The following is a 23,165-nucleotide window of genomic DNA, read 5'->3' as shown; positions in this document are numbered from 1 at the left end:
CGTTGTGGTTATATTCCTGTTAAAACTAAGTTGCTTAGCACCTATGTCTTTTTGTGGTTAAATGAAATTGCTGTCCTGCAGCACCTACGTCACTATTTGTGGAGGAATTTCTGAATTGCAGTTTCAAATAAATGAAGTTCTGGCTAGACTCTGAATGCAAGTAGTTGAGGTGAATTTTTACAATAGACATCAAAAAATGTGCGATTTTTGCTGATTTATTGCAGTTAATCACCATATTATCACAAACTGCATGTAAGTGCGAGCTTAACCCGATTCAATCACAAACTGATTGCAGACTGACTCCATCTTAGCTCTTTTATTGCCATCTTGATGCACCAAAGTGGCTTTCAAGATGGCAAACGACTGCGACTGGTCGCAGACTTGGTCTCTGTTTTTTGAAACAACCGTTTCAAAGGCAATGAGATTATAAGTTTATCGCACAGGGTTGGATTAATTTTAGTTTTCTCTTGTGTGACTGTAGCATTAGCTGCCAATTGGTCATCAGTGGTCACCAGCTAGAAACTCACCTTGTGTGGTTGTTGCTTTGGTGATGGGTGGCTTTATCATTGCTTTTTTTGGTTACAAAACAAAAACAGGTGGAGAAATGCTTTGTTTTGTGTGCTTGCATTCTCCTGTGATGGTTGTTTCACTCTGTGGGCATTTGAAAGGATTGCATTTTAACCAAATTGGAGATTTGACTAAGTGCTTGTCTAAAATTTTAGCAAGTGTGTACCTATGAAATGCATTTCAGCTTGACTTTATTGCAAGTTTTATTCCAATTAAAGTTCCAGACAGAGATAGTAGCAATAGTAGAAAACTGTCAACATTTGTATTTGAAAACTGACCAGTGACAGTTTTTTGAGCAGTGACAGTTTTTGCTTGTTCTACCTCCGTCTGCCTGATGATGATGATGGAGTGAGTGTCTAGTCAGGTCATAGACTGTGTATACAAGATTAATGGAACCACCACAAAGTCATGCATTGGTTAGCGAAGCATAGGGGTGGATCTGACGGAAGCTGACTGCTACTGTACACTTATATGGTAACAACTTGCCAATCACGATGTAGGCCTGCCCAATTATACCCTGCTTTGTTGTTTATTTACCTCTAAACGAGGCCACAATTTCCAAAATGAACATCATGCTGTACTTATAAGACTTGAAATCAGGGATTAAGACCATAAAATCATCAGTAAAGTGTTTACTCAGGTTATAGATCAAGTAAGCAGTCTTTTTTTGCCCATAGACATCAAACTACTGGAGGAGTCGCCCCCTGCTGGCCATTAAAATGAATGCAGGTTCAAGGCTTCACTTTTCAGACCCAGACCCAGTCTTATAAGAGCAGAGCTAAAAGACATCAAAATCCCATCGAGAGCTGAAATGAACTCTCATCTGGGGAGCTAATTATGTGTGAATTTATTAGTATAAGTGACCTCTTTCCCAGTACACATGGACTAATTTATGAAGTTGCAATGATTAGTGCAACTTCCGTGCAAACGTAAGCTCATTCACTCAACAGAGCTTAAAAAATGAGCATGCCAAGCTGCTCTTTACTTGTCCTGCCATAATGATGTCTTGCTAACTGATAGTAAAGGTAGAGAAATAAACACTTTCAAAATGTTTTCAGATGAGCTGCGGTCAGACAGGCACGCAGGCTACGGCACCATCCACGGCCTGCTCTCCCCCTCCCACAAGCCCAGAGGCCCCACTCAGTCCTGCACAGACTCAGCGCTTGCTGCAGTTACACAAACAGGTCCTCTTTCCAGAAGTTTCATCAACAATGGAGTGGGGAGTGGGAATGGACTTACTCGGCTCAGGGATTTGGGGCCCACGGAGCGACTTGGGTTTTAGTTACAAAGCAAAACATCAGAGTTTAAGCACTCCAAACACTGCAACTCGCTAGTAAGTGTGTGTTTCTTTTTTGTGAGTGTGTGTGGCCCACTGGTTAATGATCATCACATTAGCATCCAGAATTTGATAGCCTTCCTACGCTCAACTTTGAAAGAAATACAACTCGATCAGCAAAAAGAGGAGCGAGTTCACAGTGAGAATGCAGGAAACCAGGACAAGGAAAACACAAGAAGCACTGTATTCAGTGAAAGTTAAGATTCAGAAGTTGTTTGTCTTCAGTCAGCTGCCATTCAGCTGTCAGAAGTGAAGCACTTAATATCACCATGTAGTATCTGATTCTGTGTCATATTCCCTTTCAAATGAAAATGCAATACAGGAAAAACTGAGAATCTGTAATTCACTTTCAGTCAGCATTTTCCATTTTGATGAAAGCTGTAGCTCCTTCCTGCAGAGTCAGTCTCAGCTGCAAAGACCAGGAACTGAATTTCTGCCTGCAAAAATCTCATCGATCAATGCTGAGGTCGCCTGCTGGCTGCTTCAGGTGCCGCTCAAAACCCACTACAAAGACCCTCAGTGCCGACGGAGCACTGGCAAGTACTTCAAAGAAAAATACACAGCTAAATGTCACCAGTCTGAGAAAAACCAAAATCAAATAAATAACACAATGTTGTTCCTTTCACGAGCAGCTGGGATAATAAACCACAAAATGGTATTTGTGGCATGTCCTGGTGGTTTTTGTTGGTGGGCTTACTTTTAGAAATTGGCATGGGATATAAAAGCATCTTACACAGCCTATTTACTCCTTTAATATATCTATATATTTAAATCTACTCTCTCTCTCTTTTTTTTAACTATCGATCCTCTTTGTCGTCATCTTTAACCATATTCACAGTTCAGTATTTGGGAGTCTTGTTTGCATGAAGAATTCACTTTGTTTCCAAACTTCATGTTTTATATATCTTTTTGTGCAACCTTATCTGCTAATTTAAATAAATTTGCTCATAGTTCACTTGATCTGAAAAAGGTTTTGCATGTTTATCCTCCTTTACAGGTGGCACATGCCATGAAGCACCCCAGTAATGTGATTATAAACAATAGAGGTTCCAAAATGATCAAAAATCAGCTTTGCAAATATTTTATAAGGAAGAAAATGAAGTCAGACCTCAAAGATACGCACAATGCTTTTTTTTTTTTTTTTTTGGTGAGACACATTGAAAATCTGGTAACAAAAAACTCCACAGGGCACCAAAAATAAATAAATAATTCAGCTACAACCTTCACAGCCTTAATGTTGCTTAAAGATGCAGTTCCTCTAATGGCCACTAGATGACCCCAACTCAAAGAAGTTTTGTGATGAATCTCTTGTTGAAGTAGAAGAAGAACTTGTGCCATTCTGCTGTGGCTGCTCATCCCTCCTCAGCTACATCCAAAATAAAGTATAACAAGGGAAAACTGAACTAATTGTCACATAAAGTACTAAAAATACCAAACTTGGAACATAAATAGATTTTATCCATATAAGATATTATGATGTCATCATGTTGTCTAACAACCCCCAGCAACTAGCTAAAATAACCAGTTTTTATGCACCTATAACACCCTATAAAAGTGTTATTTAATTTTTTTCACAATAGTAACCTCTAATTTATATCCACAAAACTTTATGCAAGACACCATCATGTTGCCTGGCAACCACCTATAAACAGGCTAAAATGACCTGTTTTTTTTCCCTTTGTGGCCTTAAAACACTGTTTGAAAGTGTCCTGTTGTTTTAATTCTGGACAATAGCATCTCATTTAGCAAGGGAGTTCAGGTATCTTGGGATCTTATTCATGAGGAAATGTGGAGTGCAAGTTGCATCAGCAGCAGCAGAGATGTGGGTGTTCCCCACAAGGAGCTATGTTGCAGGGGAGAAGGACACGGAATACCCTCCTTACCCTGCTGCCACATGACCAAACTTCAGATAAGCAGAAGATAATGGAAGGGTGGAACATTTAATTTAGATCCACGAAAGCTGATTTGGCAGACTTCTACACCGGATGCCCTTCCTGACACAACTCCGCAACCCCAAAGGGGATTTGTGTTTCTGGTTGAAATCAAACCAGTGAGCAAATGTCATCATATTGCTAAAATGACCAATATTATTTATTTATTTTTTTTTACATTTATGCATGTACAACACCTTACAAAAGCATCATATCTTTTCATTTCATGACCAACAGCACAAACAGGCCAAACAGTGCCATAGCATGGGCATGTACTCTACTCGTGACGTTACAAGGAGACAGTTATAGACTGATGCACAGCTTAACACAAAGCTAAAAATAACCTTCATGATGTTGTGCTTTATGTTCATCCAAAACAGCTTCTCACCATTAAATGCACTGAACTACACTTCCTATTCTGACAGATCAAACCTTGAGTAAAAGAGCCATGTGGTTATTCTGGATCCTTGACAGAAACAAGTTTTAGGGGAAAATCTCTGTGGGACAGTTTTATTACATACATCAGCCAAGCTCATCACCACACTGGCCACATCCACCACTGACTCCACCATATGGACAGAGGACAGGTTTTAATTGACACATGTCTCGTTTCCTCTACAGCAGGACTGAGATTTTCAATCTGGCCTGATGGTTTCTTCTGGTGTTGTTTGTGGGTAACGTCTGTATAACATTATGGTCATCGTGAAAGAAGCCGGCCTGTGATTGTAGGGTTTTGTGTTACAAGGACCTCTATCATTTAACAGTGGCTTTGATGGCTGTAAAATATAAATTGATCTGTGGCCTGTGTGTTGTCAGGTGGTTAGAGCCTTAAAGGCACTTATATAGGTTTAATTCAGATGCAAATGGTACATTCTGACTGTATGCGTAATTGGAAAATTTTGTGAACAGGCAAAAAAAAAAAAAAATGGTGGATGCAAAGTGTAGTTGTTGGCTGTGTTATCTTTTAGTTTAATATTTTTTAAACTAGTATTGCAAATATTTTATACAGTATTTGAGGATAGAAGAATACCTGATCAAAATACACATTTCCCAGAATGGAAAACTCACAATTACAATCACATATGTGAACTGCTCACCACAACATTTAATTTATAAGAGAGAGAGAAAGGAAGAAAACCACAAGCAGAATGATCAATTACATAGATATACACTTTTACTCCAAAAGGCTGAGAAACCGCCAAAATCAACAATCCAAAGAGGAGCAGGTCTAAGAACTGATGGTTTGCTATGTCAGGTGGAAATGTTAATACTGCATCATGAATGTTGCAGTGTCTTCTGGGTGGCCTGCAACCTCTGCGGTCGGATGCTGGTGTGTGGCATGTCAGTCTGAATGACAACGAGCCATCCTGGTCAGGAAGAAGAGCTTTGCTTTTCTGCTGAACCTTGTTTAGACAGACACACTCCAGACATGAGGGTGACACACACTTCTAACTCTTAGCAGCCTGCAGTCATGACGAAAAATCAAGAGGCAGGAGGAGCTGTCTGACATCTGGCCAATACCGCTTACCGAAAGCAGTAATCAACACCAGACAATGGCATTAAATTACTTGACAAAACTGTTTGTTTAGGGTAATTGAGAAGAAGTGCTGCGACTGAATCCCTACTCTGTAGGATAGAGGACGGAATGCTCAGGAATCAAAGTGCCTGTTTTTTTACTCCAAACCGTAAGAGGTGACAACCAAAAACACTGTATAACCAGCCTACTGGGTCTTCAGTTCATCTTTTCTAGTACTGGCAGCAGACAAATGTACCCAAATGCTTATACTTCATACATTCATTTTAAAGGGAGCCCATTATTCTTTTCCCCTCTTTTTGTCTCACCACTTTATTAGGTATACCTTGCTTTTACTGATTGATCCCCTTTTTGTCTTCAGAACTGCCTTAATTCTTCGTGGCACAGATTCAACAAGCTGCTGGAAACATTCCTCAGAGGTTTTGGTCCATATTGACATGACAGTGTCACACAGATGCTGCAAATTTGTTGGCTGCACATCCATGATGTGAATCTGCCATTTCACCACATCCCAAAAGGGCTCTGCGGGATTGAAATCAGGTGACAGTGAAGGCCATTTAAATACAGTGAAGTCACTGTCGTGTTCAAGAAACCACTGACATAGTACAGTATCCTGCTGGAAGAAGCTATCAGAAGATGGGTACACCGTGGTCATAAAGCAATGGACATGGTCAGCAACAATACTCAGGTAGACTGTAGCATTTAGACATTCAGTTGGTACTAAGGAGCCCAAAGTTTGCCCAAAGAAAATATCCCCCATACCATTACATCACCACCACAAGCTTGAACTGATGATAGAAGGCAGGATGGATCCATGCTTTCATGTTGTTTATGCCATAGTCTGACCCTACTAACTGAATGTTGCAGCAGAAATTGAGACTCATCAGACCAGGCAACGTGATCCTGTATGAACTGTCGCTTCAGTTTTCTTCTAAACTGACAGGAGTGGCACCTGGTGTGGTCGTCTGCTGCTGCAGCCCACTTGCTTCAAAGTTCCATGTGTTGTGCATTCAGAGACGCTCTTCTGCATGTAATGACTGATTATTCGTGTTACCGTTGTCTTCCTATCAGCTTGAAGCAGTCTGGTCATTCTCCTCTGACCTCTGACATTTTCACACAGGGAACTGCTGCTCACTGGATATTTTCTCATTTTCATACCATTCTCTGTGAATCCCAGAGAATGTGTGGGAAAATCCCAGAAGATCAGCAGTTTCTGAAATACTCAGACACGCCACTTAAATCACCTTTCATCCCCATTCTAATGCTTGGTCTATGAATGTGTATGAATGAATTTGAAAAGTTTCTGTCTAAGAATGAGAAATTAAACTTTTTAGCAAGTGTAAAAAAAGTTCTCACAACAGAAGGAGGATGTGTTCACAAGGACCAAATTCTGTTTACAGAAACCAAGAGAGGTGCAGCCAGTCAAGAGAAAGTTGGCTGAAAGAAAAGGTAACCTTTCAGGGAAGGGAGTTAAAACAGCTTAGGGGCTGTATCAAGGTATAAGATAATAGTATGAGATAATTTAGAGTTATTTTAAGCTGTAAATCATGCAAAGACACTCTAGAGTCCAATAATAAAAGTACAGAGATGAAAATCAGCATAATAGGTCAATTTTAAAGGAACAACTTTAGAATGCAAAATAAGTTCAGAGGCCATTCACGTGGTAGCATTGAGAGATGATTTGGATGAATTTGTTAGTCTCTGTAGAGACGGCTTGGCTGGAGTTCAACATCAAATATCCAACACAAAACCCACATACAGTAATGTATTCTCAGTGGCTTCACGCAACACTCAGTAATGACTGTATAATTTAGCTCTCTGTCAACAAAGGGAACATTATAATTTTCCTAAATTTAGAATATTAGGTGGATGTACTGCATGGGATTGCTGTACCTAATAAAGAAGCTGGGGAGTGTAAATATCTATTGAAATGTGAGCATCTTATGAACCTGCATTAAAAACCTATATACTTTGCTAACAAGTGATGATGAAAATGTCCCCAATCTATATGTAATTTCTTTAATGTGCCAAATGCCCAAAAAGGAAGAACAGATATTATAGCACCGAAGCAAAGTCTGTGGTCTCAAGCACCAAAACACAAGCAGCAGATTCTTAAAGCAGCAGCAGCCCTAAAATATCACCAGGTGAGATCTCCATAGATCTGACTTGTTTTTTGCAGCACTCATTTTGATTGAGATGCTGCAAAAAACACCTTTAATTCTTTATCATGTTCCTCAAGAATCATCATCAAGGAGTACTGCTGCCATAAAGTCTGCAACAGTATTTAGATACTGTAGGTGGTGTGTGTCAAACTCAAGGGTTTCCCAGCGGAGAATCAACCTGCTTCCACCAGTTTGCCTTCTTCCCATCCTGCAGTCATTTCGGAAAAATGATTCATCAGCACAGGCCATTTTCTTTCACTGGTTCGTGGAGCATTTGCAAATGCTGAATACTCTTTTGGTGGAGTTTGACACCTTTCCAGAATCAAACTCCACCAAAATCACTCAGATCTGAACGCTTCCCATTTTTACTGATTCAGAGATCAACTTCAAAAACTGACAGTTTTCATGCTGTCTAATATATCTGACCTGTTGACAGTCTCATTGTACTGATATAATTACAACTATTTCACCTGCCAGCAGATTTAGTGTTGTGGCACTTACTACTTTTTTAGCTTTGATAAAATACTCATTTTTAATATAGATAAAACAATTGTCCATCACTTGGTATTCTACAGGCTAACAAATCCCATGCTTTCTGCACTTCAGTGATCTGTTTATGTCTGACTTTACTTTAGCTCTTCCTATGAAGTCCTGCTGTTGTGCACATGCACAAACTATTACACAAGAACCACATTAGCAGTTATATTTGTAAACAATTTTTTTTTTGGTCATTTTTTGTCTTGGCTACCATAAACGGAGAGTAGAAAGACCTGAATATATCTAGTCACTGAATGCAGACTATGTTGATATATATAGTAGTGTGTAAAAGTCTTGAGCCACCGCTCATTTCTTTATATTATGCTTCCAAAGAACAAGTGTTTCTGTGGAAATTGGCTGCTTTTCACTCATTTTCAGTCCAGTCTTCGTACCTGACCATTTTCAGAGGAACGTTTTTCTTGTTTGTTAATCCACTTAACACTGACCTATGACTCATTCAAAAAAAAAAAAAAAGGCACCAAACTCAAGGAATGAATACAACTTAGCAAAAAAACCATTTTAAATTTTATCTTTATGCACTTTCTTACTAGCAGCCTGTCACAAAAACTAATTTGTTCCCTTTTCTTTCCTTGAATCTATGAAAATTGTCAAATATTACACAGTTTGACGGACATAAAATAGTGTTTTTGCACCAACAAGGTGATTCCCAAAGAGCTATTAACCAAAAACTTGGCATATCTCGACATGCTGTGCAGTGTGTCATAAATAAATCTGAGGACAAGTGGAGCACAAAAGAAGTGGTAGGCCTAAAAAAAAACCCTATCTACAGCAGATGAACAGTATCTGAAAATCAAGTCCTTAAGAAAAAGAAAAAGACCTGACACAGGACCTGAGACATGCATGTGGTCCTTCAGCTGATCTACTGTTCACTGAAGCCTCATCAGAAATGGTCTCAGTGGAAGAGTGGCTGTCAAGAAGCCATCCTTAAGGAAGGGAAAGAGGGAGAAAAGGCTGAAGTATGATAAATTACACAAGAACTGGACTGAAAATCAGTGGCAACAAGTCTGATAGATTGATGAATCCAAATTTGAAATTTTTGGTTCAAATTTTTTGTCAGTATATATGGAAGAGTTCAGGATAGAGGTAAAACAGTGAGTGTCTATCTGTAAAACACAGGGGAGGCTCTGTCACAGTTTGGAGGTGCACTTCACCCAGTTGTTGGGGATCTTGTCAAAAGCAGTGGAGTTATGAACACAGAAAAGTACTGTTAGATTTTGATCCACCATGCTTCCCTGTTTTTCAGCATGATAATGATCCCAAACCATTGCCAATGCAGTAAAAGCATACCTGGATAGAAAAACACACAATGGAACACTATCAGTCTTGGATTGGGAGCAAAAGGCAGCCAACATCCAAAAAAGAGATTTGAATGTCCTTCAAGAAGCCTGGAGAACTATTCCTGTAGACTACTTAAAGAAATTACAGGAAAGCTCCCATAGCGAGTTCAGGCCATGTTGCAAAATAAAAGTGGCTTACCAAATATTGACTCTGAGGCTTGTTAGAATTGTAAAAATCTGCCTTGTATACTGTACTTCCATGTACACTTGCACATGTTCCTATAAATTGCTGCACCTCTTGCACATTTTCCTAGCAAAATATAAAGAAATGAGGAGGTGGCTCAAGACTTTTGCACACTACTACAAACATAATGGCTGCATGCTCAGAGACGCTTTTCCACAAAGTCGATCAAAGTGCACTCAACTATATCAGCTACGTGATATGTGGAATAACAGAAAATGCACTACAGCATAGAGCACACACTATGCATCCGTAATGTATTCAAAGATGCATGCATGATAAGCATTTGGCAAAGGTGCCAGAAAATAAATTTAGTGAATTCCATGTGCCTGCAGTCTTCTCCACAGATGGAAAATGTGAAAGTCATTATGGATCCGACAGGGCTTTGGAGCTGAACACTGTTCCTCTCTGCTTCAACTCCCTTTTGCAAACCAGGAAGCTGTGGGTTGATCTTGGCACCCCTCACAGTCATTTTTCCCTCCTTTCATTAACATTTTGGACTGAGAGTAAGAGCTTTAGGGGGCTCTATTACTTACACTAAAAGAGGAGAAATTAGAATCCCCAACTTCATTGTAAAAGTGCGCCTGTGTGTTCTGCTGCCGGAGGTGATGGAGAAATCCTAGTGTTTGTGGACACAGGAGACTAAAACACATAAAACTAGTTTGTACTACAAACGTGAGATATTGTGTGTTATTCTAGTGCTGAACTCACACATGCCCAGACAAATGCACACACACACACATAAACACCAAGGGAATACAAATGTAAAACCTTATGTACAGGCACGTTTCCTGCAGAACAAAGACCTGCATCATGCCAAATTTTAACATACGCCTTTTCACTACAGGCATTAAAAGAATACACAGGTGTTTTTGAAAGCCTTCTCACTGCTCTGCAATTCTTTCACTTAATTACTAAATCTGTGACTCAGACCCCCAGTATAAATACCCCTGAAAGGCACACAAAACAGGCCATGCTGGACTCCAGAAACCCTCCCTTGACATCTGCGTATGGGTCACATCAAGGACACTGGGCTTATTATGGTGTGTGAGAGCTGGAGCTGGAGGAACACAGTGGAGTTTGCTGCTTTTCTTCACTCTTAAAGGTGAGTCAGTAAAGTCACACAGACACTCAGATGATCACAGGCCAGAACTGAAAATAGCAGCTAACTACCAGCACATGTGTTGCTCTGGCAAAAACATCGCAGATCGACGCCTGCTCTTTACATCCAGTGCTTTGTGTCATGTTACAGATATTTTATTCAAGCTAATGAAAGTATAACAGGGAGACAAAGACAAAGAGGAGGTGAAAAGTTTGGACAAGAGTTTACAGAATCTCTTGGAACTGATTGTCGGGTTAATGCTATCTATTTGCCTGCTGTCTAGTAGTGAAAGATTTCTTTAGATCCTTCAGTTAAAGAGGAACTACAACAATTTTACATGCCAAAATCAATCAACTCATCTTGAGAAACAGTCCTTTCTGCTTCAGACTTACAGAAATGACATATTAAAAGCTGAAAACACTGAGTCTGAAGGCTTAGGGGAGTCAGCTGAGCAAAGTCAGCCCAGTTTAGTTAAAATAAATGTAAAGTATTTTTAAACCTCACAGGACCAAGTCTGCAATTAGAGGGAATCTGACCCATCTCCAGCACCAGTCCCAAGTGACATGACAATGCGTAGTACAAGATGCAATCAAGTTGCATTATGAAAATTGTAGGTCTCCTATGTTTTTGAATCTTGGCCTACAATAGAGACCAAAAGACACACTATTTCAGTTCCTGCGGCTCCATCTCAACAACTCATTCTATATTACTCAGCTAGTTGCTTATTTTGTAGGTTGGTGCTGGGCACCAAGCTAGTTCTATACCAATGGATTTTTGCAGCATTAAAAAAGCTGCCTGATGAAAAAGCTGCAAGCTTTTTCCATGCTTTCCTGTCATCTGGGCAATTGTGGCTCAAGAGGTAGAGCAGGTTGTCTACCAATCAGGTTCAAACCCTGGCTACTACCGATGCATGTTGAAGTATCCTTGGGCAAGATACTGGCCCCCAAGTTGCACCTGATACATCCATCGGTGTGTGAATGTGTGCATGAATATTAGACAAGGCAAATAGGCATAGAAAATAGTTCTTGTACGATCGGGCGAACGAGGCTTGTAGTAAAAAGCCCTTTGATAGCTCAGTTAGAGTAGAAAAGCACTACTTAAGTACATACCAGTCCATTTAGCTAAATTCTGCCCTACCATCCGAATGCTGCACCAGAAATCACGACTTATTAGTCCATTTATTGTCATTATTTGTTTTTCCAGTCTTCTGCTGTCCAATTTTTGTAATTGTGTGCAAACCATAGCCTGAGTTTCCTGTTTTCAGCTGACAGGAGTGGCACCACATGTGGTCTTCTGCTGCTGTAGCCCATCTGCTTCAAGGTTCAGCAAGTTGTGCATTCAGAAATGCTCTTCTGCTATTTGAGTTACTGTTGGCTTCCTATCAGCTTGAACCAGTCTGGCCATTCTCCTCTGACCTCTGAAATCAACAAGATATTTTTCCACAGAGAACTGCTGCTACTGGATTTTTTCTTTTTCAGACCATTCTCCGTAAACCCCACAAAGGGTTGTGTAGGAAAATCCCAGCAGATCAGCAGTTTCTGAAAGACTCAGACCACCCTGTTTGGCACCAGTCACTTAAATCCCCTTTCTACCCCGTTTTGATGCTCAGTTTAAACTTACGAAGCTCTTTTTTAATTCATTTAGTTGCTGCAATGTGATTGTCTGATTAGATATTTGTGTTAACAAGCACTTGAAGAAGTGTACCTTAACAAGGTGGCCTGTGAGTGCATGACTCGTACAGTTTGCCCCATTAAGAAGGTGATTACTAAGATCTAATATCATCGCTTGAAGCAGCAGCTTAAATACAGTTGAATTTAAAAATAATGAAGTTTTTAAAAATCATAACTGTAAAGTACACTATTGTACCAGTAGAGTAGAAGTAGTATAAAACTGAAATGCGTGTAACTGCACTTAGCTGTCTTAATAAAATAATACTGTTGAAAACTCAAGGCAGAAGAAAAATGATTTGTTCCTAAAATTCCTCTGTGGTTGGCCGCCATCCCTTCTTTCAGCTGCTTTTCTTCATATTCAGATGGTTCAGTGAGTTTCCAGGTTGAGAGGTTTGAATCATAACAGAGATAAGATGGAGTGTAAATGTCTGCGAGTGAAGTCGGTGGGAAACTACACAATTCTTTTCATTATACTTATGCTTTTATGTTGAAAAGTTGTGTGTGTGTGTGCTACAAATACACACGTCCAGATGGATCTAATACTGTCACAACTTCATTGTCTACTACCATTACATATTAACAAAACCTTTTCTCCTGACATAGAGTTCCTATCATGCTTCTCCAAACCCATCCCACCTCTCCCCGCTCTTCACTTTCAACCACCAGCTGCAGCACCTCCACCTTCCTCCCTTTCTTTCTCCTGGGTTAAGGCCCCCTCTTGTCCAGCGCCCTCTGCTCTTGCTGCTCATTCAGCATGTGTGTTATCTCTCCTCCCGTCTGTCTTGTGGTATGAGACTAGAAACTCCCTCACCCTGGTCTGTACATCATCTTTCTGTTTACACCCTGAGGCTTAGTTTTACTCTCCTCTCCCTGTGCAGAGAAAATGAGAACAAATACAACTGAGATGTGAATCTGCTTAAAAAAAACTTCTTTTTTTTTTTAATCAAATTATACTGCATCATTTGTGGTTTTCAATCTGGGAAGTATAATTTGTAATGTCTGCCTTCATTGTTCTTAGAAAAGCACAAACACTTAATTCTCATCTTTGCCTTCTTGTCGCCACAGGAATTTCTCTCTTTTTTCCTCTAACACACTGTGAACAGCTTTCAGTATGTTTCAAGTATGAACATTTAAAGTATTGAGGCTACTTCCCTTAAAATAATAATAAAAGATAAGCTAAATTAGTCAACAAGCATCACCTGTGTCACAGCATATTACAAAGAATCATAAACAGGTGACAGGAGGAGGCCAAAAAACAACCAAAAAAAACAAAAAAACAAAACATATGATGCAGATTTAATACGTGTAATTATATGCTTAAATGATTGAATATAGATTTAAACTCTTGAAAATGCTTTCTATTTTTATACTGAACCAGTCTGCCCCCAGTCTGGATTTGAAATCTGGACTTTTAAAATGAGTGATTTCACGTCTGTGAGGTCTACGCTCGCTTTAAAACACAGGCCAATTTTGACTTCCTGATTTTTACTAGAGAAGCCCTTGAAAGTCAAAGCAAAGCCCAGTGTTTTACTGCTTCGTTTTCTCACTCTAGCAGATGAATTCAGTAAGTATTTTCCCATCTTTGTCTGCTCTCTACAGCAGGTGTTACCTTGCTGAATGCTCAGGTTGGATTTACACCTCTGCAGGGGGAGCTTTTTTCAGCAAAGGCTATTCCAAAGCACTTTACCCTATTTTTGTCACTCAATAAAAAAAAAAAAATACAAAGATAGCACATACGAAACATATTAAATGTTTAAACTAAAAAGTTGTACTGTTTCTTGAAAAATGTATACTATTATGAATTTGATGCCAGCAATACGCTGTAGAAATAGTTGCGATAGTTGTGTTTTCTTCAAACAACAGCTGCTGTCGTTTTGACAGAGAAATATTTGCATTCTCACTTGATTTGGATTTCAACAGCGCAAACGTTCGGCACCACCTTTGTCCTACTTTTCATTTTATAATGAACCAAATGTTTTCAAGGGGTCATGGGTCTAGACTGTAGGCAGGCCAGTTTAGCACCTGGACTTTAATAATAGAGCCATACTTTGGAATACGTTCTTAGAACTGGTTGAATGTTGCCTGGCACCATCTTCCCTAAAAAATAAGTTGTTCAGATGGGTGCATATGTTGCTTGTATATACTCACCTTATTAGGTACACTTTGCTAGTACTGGGTTGGACCCTGTTTTTCCTTCAGAACTGTCTAAATTCTTCATAGCAGAGATTTAACAAGGTGCTGGAAACATTCCTCAGAGATTTTGGTCCATGTTGATATGACAGCATCACACAGATGCTGCAGATTTATCAGCTGCACATTCATAATGTGAATCTCCTGTTCCTGTCTTTACTTTTTCAGCTCCTCATGAGGGAAAATTTGCCTCTACAGCTGATAAATACACCTAGCTAGTCTCTACCTTTGTCTGGTGGTCATTCAGTGCTGTGCAGGTAGTTTCATTGCTTGAAACAGTTGCCTGCTGCAACCCCGCTTAGAAAACAGAAGCAAATAGTCATTTGATCCATGCAGTGTGAATCTGAACAGCTTCAATGTCAATATGCAATTTAGGCAAAAGGAAAATTTGCTGAGAACTGCTGAACTAATAATAATTTGAGAGAAAATGCAAACATTATGGCAACAAAAAGAAAAGCACAAGGAAAGTCAGACGCATACGCTCGCCCACAATAAATGTTTGCAAAGGCATGCTGACTGTAAAGTATCAAGGCCAAAGGAAAAATGTGAAAGTGGTATGGCAGACAGTGAAAAAAAATTAAGACTTCATAAAAGTATTAAGTGATCAAAAGCTGACACGTAGTTTGGAGAAAGAACTCAGAAGCAGAATCTGAGAATCCCACAACACAACCCTGCAAAAGAGCAGAAACCACAGCAAAGTTCATAAAATTCCCCATCAGACATTCTGACAAATGCACTGCAAAGTATCACATGACAGCGTATATTAAATGTGTCAGTGTCTGACAAGCACCTATGTTAACATAACCATGTTTGATACTCTGTTAACCAGGATGGATGAGGTGGTGGATGAGGTGTCATTAAGACTACAGCTAAAGGCGGCTGTGAAGCCAGGGGGATACTCTGTGCCAGAGAAACCCACCGGGCTGAACCGAGCCCTGGCCGTGCTGACACAGCTGCTTCCAGGCAAAGATACCCCGACACCACGCTCAGCCAGGAATGTTCCGGGCCTTGCTGGAGAAACCATAACAAGTGCAGGAAATAGATTAGTGCATTCTGGGTTACACACGGGCCGCAAACCTCTTGAGCCCGGCCTCTCCAAACCCACATGTGTGGGAACAGGAGTCACAGCAGCGCAGGGAGTATGACCCCCATCCAGACATCAGTGCATGTCCCAAGAGGATGTGCTCCCATTTTTATTTATTCTCAACTTGAGGAGGAAGTCTCGCATTTTATGTTTTTAATTTATTATCTTTACCCCCCCCCCCCCCCCCCCCCCCCCATTCCTTGTAATTCTGCCTCTCTTCATTTAGCTACAGCATGCTTTAAATAACTCACTATACATAACTATACCACAAAGTGTTGACCTGTAGTAACATTTTGTCAGAAAGTTGATTTACACTAATATCTGACAGAAATTTGTGATTGCTACAACATAACCTAAAGATAAGGTTCAAAGACTAATTGTGCTGTTTTGTATGTCAGTCCTAATGCCGTTTCTAGTGGGTGCTATTCAGGTGGTAACCTCTGGGGCTGAAAAATGAAGCCAAAAGCCTGCAGCTCTCTGAACGGCCACTTGAAGCTGGCTTCAAAAATAAATCAGTTCCACAGACTGTCACATTAAAATGTCCAACTTTATAGCAGAAATAATGCATTTACTGTACAGTCTGATACAGTTTTGGTCTCTATAGATAATTTCCTCAAGCATGACAGCTATTATAGGTGGTTTATTTTGCATAATTCACCAATTTAAACTGCTTTAAGTTCACATAAATTTTTTTTAATCTAAACTGCCACCTAATTAGCACATATATGGTTCTGTGTATCTGTAACATTTAAATAAAATACAAGAATTTTAGTCACAAAAACTCGAGCACAGACTTCTCAGACACCCACCTTTATCAGCATCAACTTGCCAGTCAAAGCAGCCGTGACCTTAAAACGCATAACTTTAAGGCCTGGTGCAATTTAGTGGGTGAGTAAAAAACTTCCATACAGTTGCTTGAGGGAAATCAGTTAAGGAGAACAAAAAAGGGTTTTTGTACCCCCCTGTGACCGTGCTTATTCCTGCTATACAGTTTGGCATATTAACATGGGAGTCTATGGGAACTGTCTCTCGGAGGAACTACACTATTTGGCACTTGCACAGGTTGCTGTGAAGACATGAAAATCAAGCAAAAATAATCTGCTATTAAAATAATTTGTTTTGTGATTAGACAAATACTCTCATGGTAAATAATTTTCAGAAACAAAAAATAGGCCACAGCAAAAATTCTTTAGTGGATGTGATGGAAGTTTGGTGACAAGTGACTCTGGAAGGTTCATGGTTTGAATCAGGCCAAGGGCAGCTGCTGACTTCTGTTGACCGCTGATTATACTAGCTCTATTGGGGCTGTAAGAGTTCAGCCAAAGCACAGGTAGATTTTTTTTTTTTTATTCTGATGACCTTCTTGTGTCAGCCCCCCACAGAAAAATAAATACATTTAAACCTTGTGCACTGCGAAAGCAATTCCGGTCTGGCTTCAACTTGGCAGGGAGGGAGATGGGATTACCATATGAATTTACTTGGGGTATGCACTGATAACTGTGCGTGTATGTGTGCGTGCGTGAGTGAGTGAGTGTGCGTGCATGGTGGTGAGTGGTGTACATTTCCATTCATATACAAGCAAGTGGAAAATGCGTGTCTATATTTGCATTCGTGTAAATATACATGATGTATCCATGCCTTATGGATGATGCTTAAGTAAGAAAGAGAATCAGAAACAGCTCAGTCTGTTTAGAAAGTGTGTGTCTGTGCGTGTGAGTGTGTGCCTTTGTATGAAGCCAACTTTTTACTTTGCACGTCAGCAAAAGCACAAAACCCCCCAAAATGCAAGTTTAAAGATATTTCAGCATGTGCTTACATTGCATTACTGGTCCACATGTGTTGATATTACACATTGTACTTTTTAATGCAAAACTTATAAACGTCTTTGCAGGAAGGCGGGAGGCCGGACTTTGCTCGTGTGTATAGACCGCAGCCAAAACAGTAGAGAAAGTGAATGAAGGTGGTGTTAAGTTTCATTCCAGCTGCATATCTGCACTTTAACACAAAACTGAGATGAAGACATCAAATCCTGGAATTTAAGGAATTGGAGGAGAGCTTCATAAACAACGATCCGGAAAGATGAAGCCAACAATTAAACCATGTGGTATTTTACTGCGTATCTTTTCTATTCTAAACTTAGAGGACTCATGTAAGTGGTCACACCCCCCCCCCCCCCCCCCCGCCCCCCAGTCCTCTGTGCCACAGATGTGCAGCAAACTGCATTCAAATGCATTTTTTACAATTAACTCAAAGCACGGACAACTGATATTAAGACTAATTTCTTTAAATAGCACAAGCGTGAAACATCTTGTTCTAATCATGACAAAATATTTAATTTCTTATGCAACAAGAAATATCACTTCTACCCAGAAATATATAGCCGCCTCTCATGCATTCATTCACAAATGCTAACACACTGATGACAGCTACCATGCCAGGCTCTGTCCTAATCATGGGGCTCGACATATGGAAAGCATGATCTACCTGCTGACAGCTGCTCATTCCTTTTGAATCCATGTTTCAAGCCTCCCTAAGATGATTTTCTTTGTGTGCAGGAATGTTATGGAAGCCCGTGGGTCTCTGGGAAAACTTCTGGCACACTTTGAGAAGTGGTCAGTAGCAATGCAAAGTATGAGAAATGTGTATGTAAAAGGGGAAACCAAAGCCCACTCATGTTAAAGGTGCTGTTTCTTGTTCATGTTGACTTTGGAAATCCAGCGGGATTAAGTGTTCTGTCTTTTCCCTGTTAACCCGTCCCCCCTTTTTTAAGCTCAGTGGTGACTTTATAAACTGGGCAGAGATTCACACAACATTCACAGCTTTGACATGTCACGACAATTTAAACACTATCAGTCTCCCGGGAGACTGCAATGAATTAAAGCAAAACATACAGAGAGGAAATAACTGTTTGTTCCCCCTGTGAACTGACATTATAGCGCTAATAGTGGAAGAATGAGGGCTCTTGACGGTCCGCATGAACGCAGCTCTATTGCACAACAAAGCCTCTGGAGGGGTGAGGCAGACCCCTGGAGCCGGCCCCTCCAAACAGCTGCCGTGTCCCTGCAGGACCAATTTCACTCAGCTAAGAGTTCAGCAGCTCTCTCGTCCTACTCATCCAAATGTCAAAAGTTCATTTGAATAAAGTTAAAAGGGAGCTGGATTTGCCCCCCACCACAGCTCTCTAATCTAATACATGAGCAGGACTTGCATGCGCTTACAGAGAAAGACAAACAGGATGCCTCGACTCGGGTGACTCGGATGAAAGAGACTGTGCTTGGGCACAGTTTGAATTTGTCTCCGCCGGTGCTGAGTTAAACAGTGCAGCCCGCTGCCTCCTTTCTACTCTCGCGGCCCTCGGCCAAACCGTGTGTGAATGAGTCATACTCTGGTAACACCCTGAATACAGAGACTCTGAGGCTCCTGATCCCCAATCAATGTTGACTCAACAAAGCAGTGATGAAGCATGTGCTCTGCATCCAAAAAGAATAATAACTATGCGGTTGAGAGTGCGTGACAGAGAGCTGGTCCTTTGGTGCCATTTTTTAAATAATTCTCCAAAAGCATGAATAGTAAATATGCTGAAACACAAAACCCAACAGCACTTCAGCAGCAACTATAGAAATAAGACTGAGAGCAAATCCTGTATAAAAAAAAGGTGTGATGGAGAGATTATTACATATATTATGCAGGGGTAAGAGTAGGAGGAAAAAGTGCATTATTGGAGCAGAATGGATCATATTAAAGCCGATTTTGAGGAAAACACTGAGCTGAGGTGTTGTTTTAAACAGTCAATTTGCCCAAATTACAAAAAATTAGGATGCATTAGTCATGGGAACTATGTGTTTGGCAGAAAAACACTTCAGTACTGCCGAGAGCAATAGGGATACTTTTTCCCCATGCCACTGCTGAATTTCACAATTATTTGAGAATGTAGTGCAGTGATAAGAGGAAGGGGGTTGACTGCTGTTACAGAGAGCAATCTTTAGAGGGCAGGAATAGTCTGCGTGAAACATTTAGTGTGCCTACAGACTGAAATTTCAGCAATCTGTAACAAAGTTTTACGAGCCGAAGAGTGCGACACTGGTGGATTAACTTCAGTAGGATACCAAGTTTGATGTATTTAGACTGTAGAGTGCTGAAAGCCGACTGAACAGTGGGCTATAGTACACAGCAGCAGTTTCTCCTCCGTTTGCTTTCAGACTGCAGCATCATCAGCGCGGTCAGAATGTACGCAAGTAATTACTACGAGGCTTCAGACTGATCCAAATGTCCTGTTTCATATGGTTTCATATGGCATAGCTGCATGCCTGAGATGACCACATTCAGCATATCTGAACACAGAAGCCCCACCCACGTGGCATTCAAACCATCTGTTTTTAAGGGGCAGCCAATCAGAACAAAGTTGGCTTAAATGGAAAGACGCTAAAGCAGCTTGGTTCAGTTAATGAACTGCAAGTCTGCGCCAGAGTATGAGATAAAACCAGAGATAAAAAGGGGAAGGTTTAACCATGAATCACGTAAAGTTTTTCTTGCAGAGTCCAAGAATAAAAACATGGAGGCGGAAATGAGCAAAAAAAAAAGCACATTTAAGCTCATTTTCATCCTTATCTTTATGGTCAATTCAATACTAGCGTACAAGTCTGTGAAGAAAGAAAAACCCATATGCTGCCTGTGCATGAATACACTTCTACACACACAAAAATGCATGTACCACAACAGACAGACATGCATTGACTACAGTCTCAGTTTGAGTAGCCACATTTTTGAGGTTCTTGGCATGTTTGTGTGAGTCAACATGTTTAAGTGACTTGGTTTAAGTGGATAAAGGGGAGGCTTTGAAACTTCTTGATCTGGTGAGCTCTGTCAGCAGTCGTTGAGCATGTGGCGAGCTGGACCTCACAGACTGTCAGCCACATTTATGTTCAACCCAAATCCTGCCATCAGAGGCAAGCCATTAGTGACGACTATCGGGACAGATGAGGTTCAGGCAGCCAGCTGTCTGTCCTGACATGAAGACATTCAATTAGAGCAACACGCTTGTAAATCTCCAGGTAATTGCAGGTACACAACAGCAGAAAGAGAGAAGGAGGTGAGCCCACACACTAAGTGCCTTTAATTTGTGGCATTTTATTCACAGAACAAACAAAAGAAAAAAAAGTTTGCTAATAAAAAAGGAGAAAAGGTCACTTCTCACTCACCGAACCTCTTGTATCCAAAAGACTGTACTTCCTCCTCGTCTGCAAAGTCGTCTGCGTGACATAATCAGAAACATATGACATAAATAGGTCACACTACTGGGGGTACACTGTATCTGAAGCAGTTGGTAGGACTCCATAAACAACATAAAAGTAAAAGAAACACTACAGGGCTGCTGCATAGAGCCAAAAAAAAAGTTATCCTTAAATACAAAGATCTGTGTTTAGCAAAGTAGAGGCAGCCAGTGAGGATTTCTGCTAGAGATAGTGGAGTATCATCTCTTGTGCGTGTGCGTGCATGTATGTGTGTATTTGGAGATAGGAGGTCCACAGAACTGTAAAAGCCACAGGCTGCGGTTTCTCTGGGTTGTTGACAGTAAACCCTAATTACACTGCTACACTGCACTGAAGACTGGAGCAGAGCACAGAGAACATCATTGGTAATGGTTAACAGATGGGGCCAGAAGGAGGGCGACATGGGTGAGGGGGAGAGATGGGGGAGGTAGGGAGGGATGACTTTGTTGGTAGGGGGTTAGACTAGATCAGCAGCCACTGGTGCAAAGTGGATCACACGTTCCTGAGTGTTATTTCACCTCCAGTCCACTCCAAATGATGACGATACTGATGAATTAAAAAGGCTGCAGTTTGTTGTCTTTATCCAGCTACTTGTTGGAGTTTAAGCACAAACACAGCAGTCAGTGACGAAGCTCTGCAGGTGGTGCTCACTGGTCATCATCAGTCATACCCTTCTCTTTGTCATGCTTAAAATCAAGTGCATCTAAAACCTCTCTTTTCTTAGATCTGCGCTTTTGTTTTAACTCTCACATTAGCAGTTGAGCAGCCTAATTGTGCAAATATTATTTAGTGTTTTAATTCTTTCTATGGGATGCAACTGGTGGAGAAACAAAAACTTTGTTTTACAACTTCTGCACCGCAGTACCGTAATGTCATCCAGATGTTCATCACAGAGCACAAAGAAACACTTACAGATGAAATCAAATCAATGCAGTAATTTAATACACGTAAAAGTCGTGCACTTATTTTACAGCTACATGTGGGCTACGTACCTTTCATGGCGTTTTATAACTCGTTGAGGACTTTAGAAGAGATGAGGACCGTCACTTTATGCGCATCTCACCATCCAGTGCAAAAGTGTAAACTTGTTCCACTGTAATTAAAGAAAATAAAAAGCTACAACTCTGCATTCGCGCTCCACTTTCAGTTTAAAATCCCATCGTTTCTGCTCTCTCGCTCGCTGCGGCTCAGGACAGTGTTTGCAATAGTGCTGTGATGATCCCGGAGCCTTGTTCTGCAGCGATGCTGTGAAGGAGAGCTGAGCCGAGTTACGCCAGTGTTAAGTTACACAAAGAAACAAACTGCATTTCCGGTGGTGCTTTCAGAATTACATTTTGCTTTTGGTTGTGTTCAACTTTTTTATCCCACAAAAAAGGGAATATATTTCAACAAGAATATTAACTTTTTCGAACATGTCTTTCTTTCTCTGGATATTTACCTGCGCATCTGCTTGCAGCATAGCACTGACTCTATCTAAAAGTTCGTTAAGCAGGAGCCTGCAGATTTGATTAGCTTAGCTGAACATTAACACAGCAGTCTGTAGACTGGCTCTGTCAAAAGAAACAAGATAATCTACCAGGATTTATAAAGTTCACCGTTTAACAATTCCCTTTTTTAACACACACACACACACACACACACACACACACACACACACACACACACACACACACACACACACATATATATATATATACAAATTTCAAAGTCTTTCTTTTGACATTGGCTGCTTTTTCACTCATTTTCAGAGTGAATTTCAGAGGAATGATTTGTTGTTGTTTGTTTCTTAAGCCACTTAAGACTATGAATCATTCAGTCTTTCAAAAGGCACCAAACTCAAAAGATGAACCAATGTTGTGTCTACACATGACAGACAGTGTAGCAAAGAACCAATTTTAAACTTTGTTACTAGCAGCAAGTCACAAAACATATAATTTGTTCACATTTCTTTAGTTGAATCTATTAAAAACAAAAGGTCAAAGATAACACAGTATGGATAACACAAAAAAATTCAAATTGTTATTAATATGTACAGAGACAGGTACAACAGTGAGTGTCTACGGCCATCTGTAAAGCACGATGGAGGCTCTGTCATGGTTTGCCAGTTGTGTTGGGGGTCTTGAAAAAAATTGATGAAATTATGAGCACAGAAAAGTACCATCAGATTTTGATCAGATTGGGAACAGTTTCAGTTTTCAACATGACAATGATCCCAAACACACTGCTGATGCCAGAAAAGCATA

The 23,165-nt window shown here is 40.4% G+C and overlaps 1 protein-coding gene across 1 annotated transcript in view; it reads right to left on the bottom strand.

The window, feature by feature from the left end:
• LOC115799086 (collectin-12) overlaps positions 1–22,179 on the bottom strand; it is a 40,474-nt gene extending 18,295 nt beyond the window's left edge. The window contains exons 1-2 of the mRNA XM_030756045.1: positions 21,915–22,179; positions 20,851–20,901 (exon numbers count right to left, since the gene is read on the bottom strand). Coding sequence (XP_030611905.1) covers positions 20,851–20,901; positions 21,915–21,921 — 58 coding nt within the window. The 5' untranslated portion in view covers positions 21,922–22,179. The remainder of the gene's footprint in view (positions 1–20,850; positions 20,902–21,914) is intronic.
• Between the last annotated feature and the right edge of the window lie 986 nt (positions 22,180–23,165).

Source organism: Archocentrus centrarchus, chromosome 20, assembly GCF_007364275.1.
Source record: "Archocentrus centrarchus isolate MPI-CPG fArcCen1 chromosome 20, fArcCen1, whole genome shotgun sequence".
NCBI classification, from domain to species: Eukaryota; Metazoa; Chordata; class Actinopteri; order Cichliformes; family Cichlidae; genus Archocentrus; species Archocentrus centrarchus.
The sequence above is the reverse complement of the archived record's forward strand: the minus strand, read 5'-3'. Positions and strand labels throughout refer to the sequence as shown.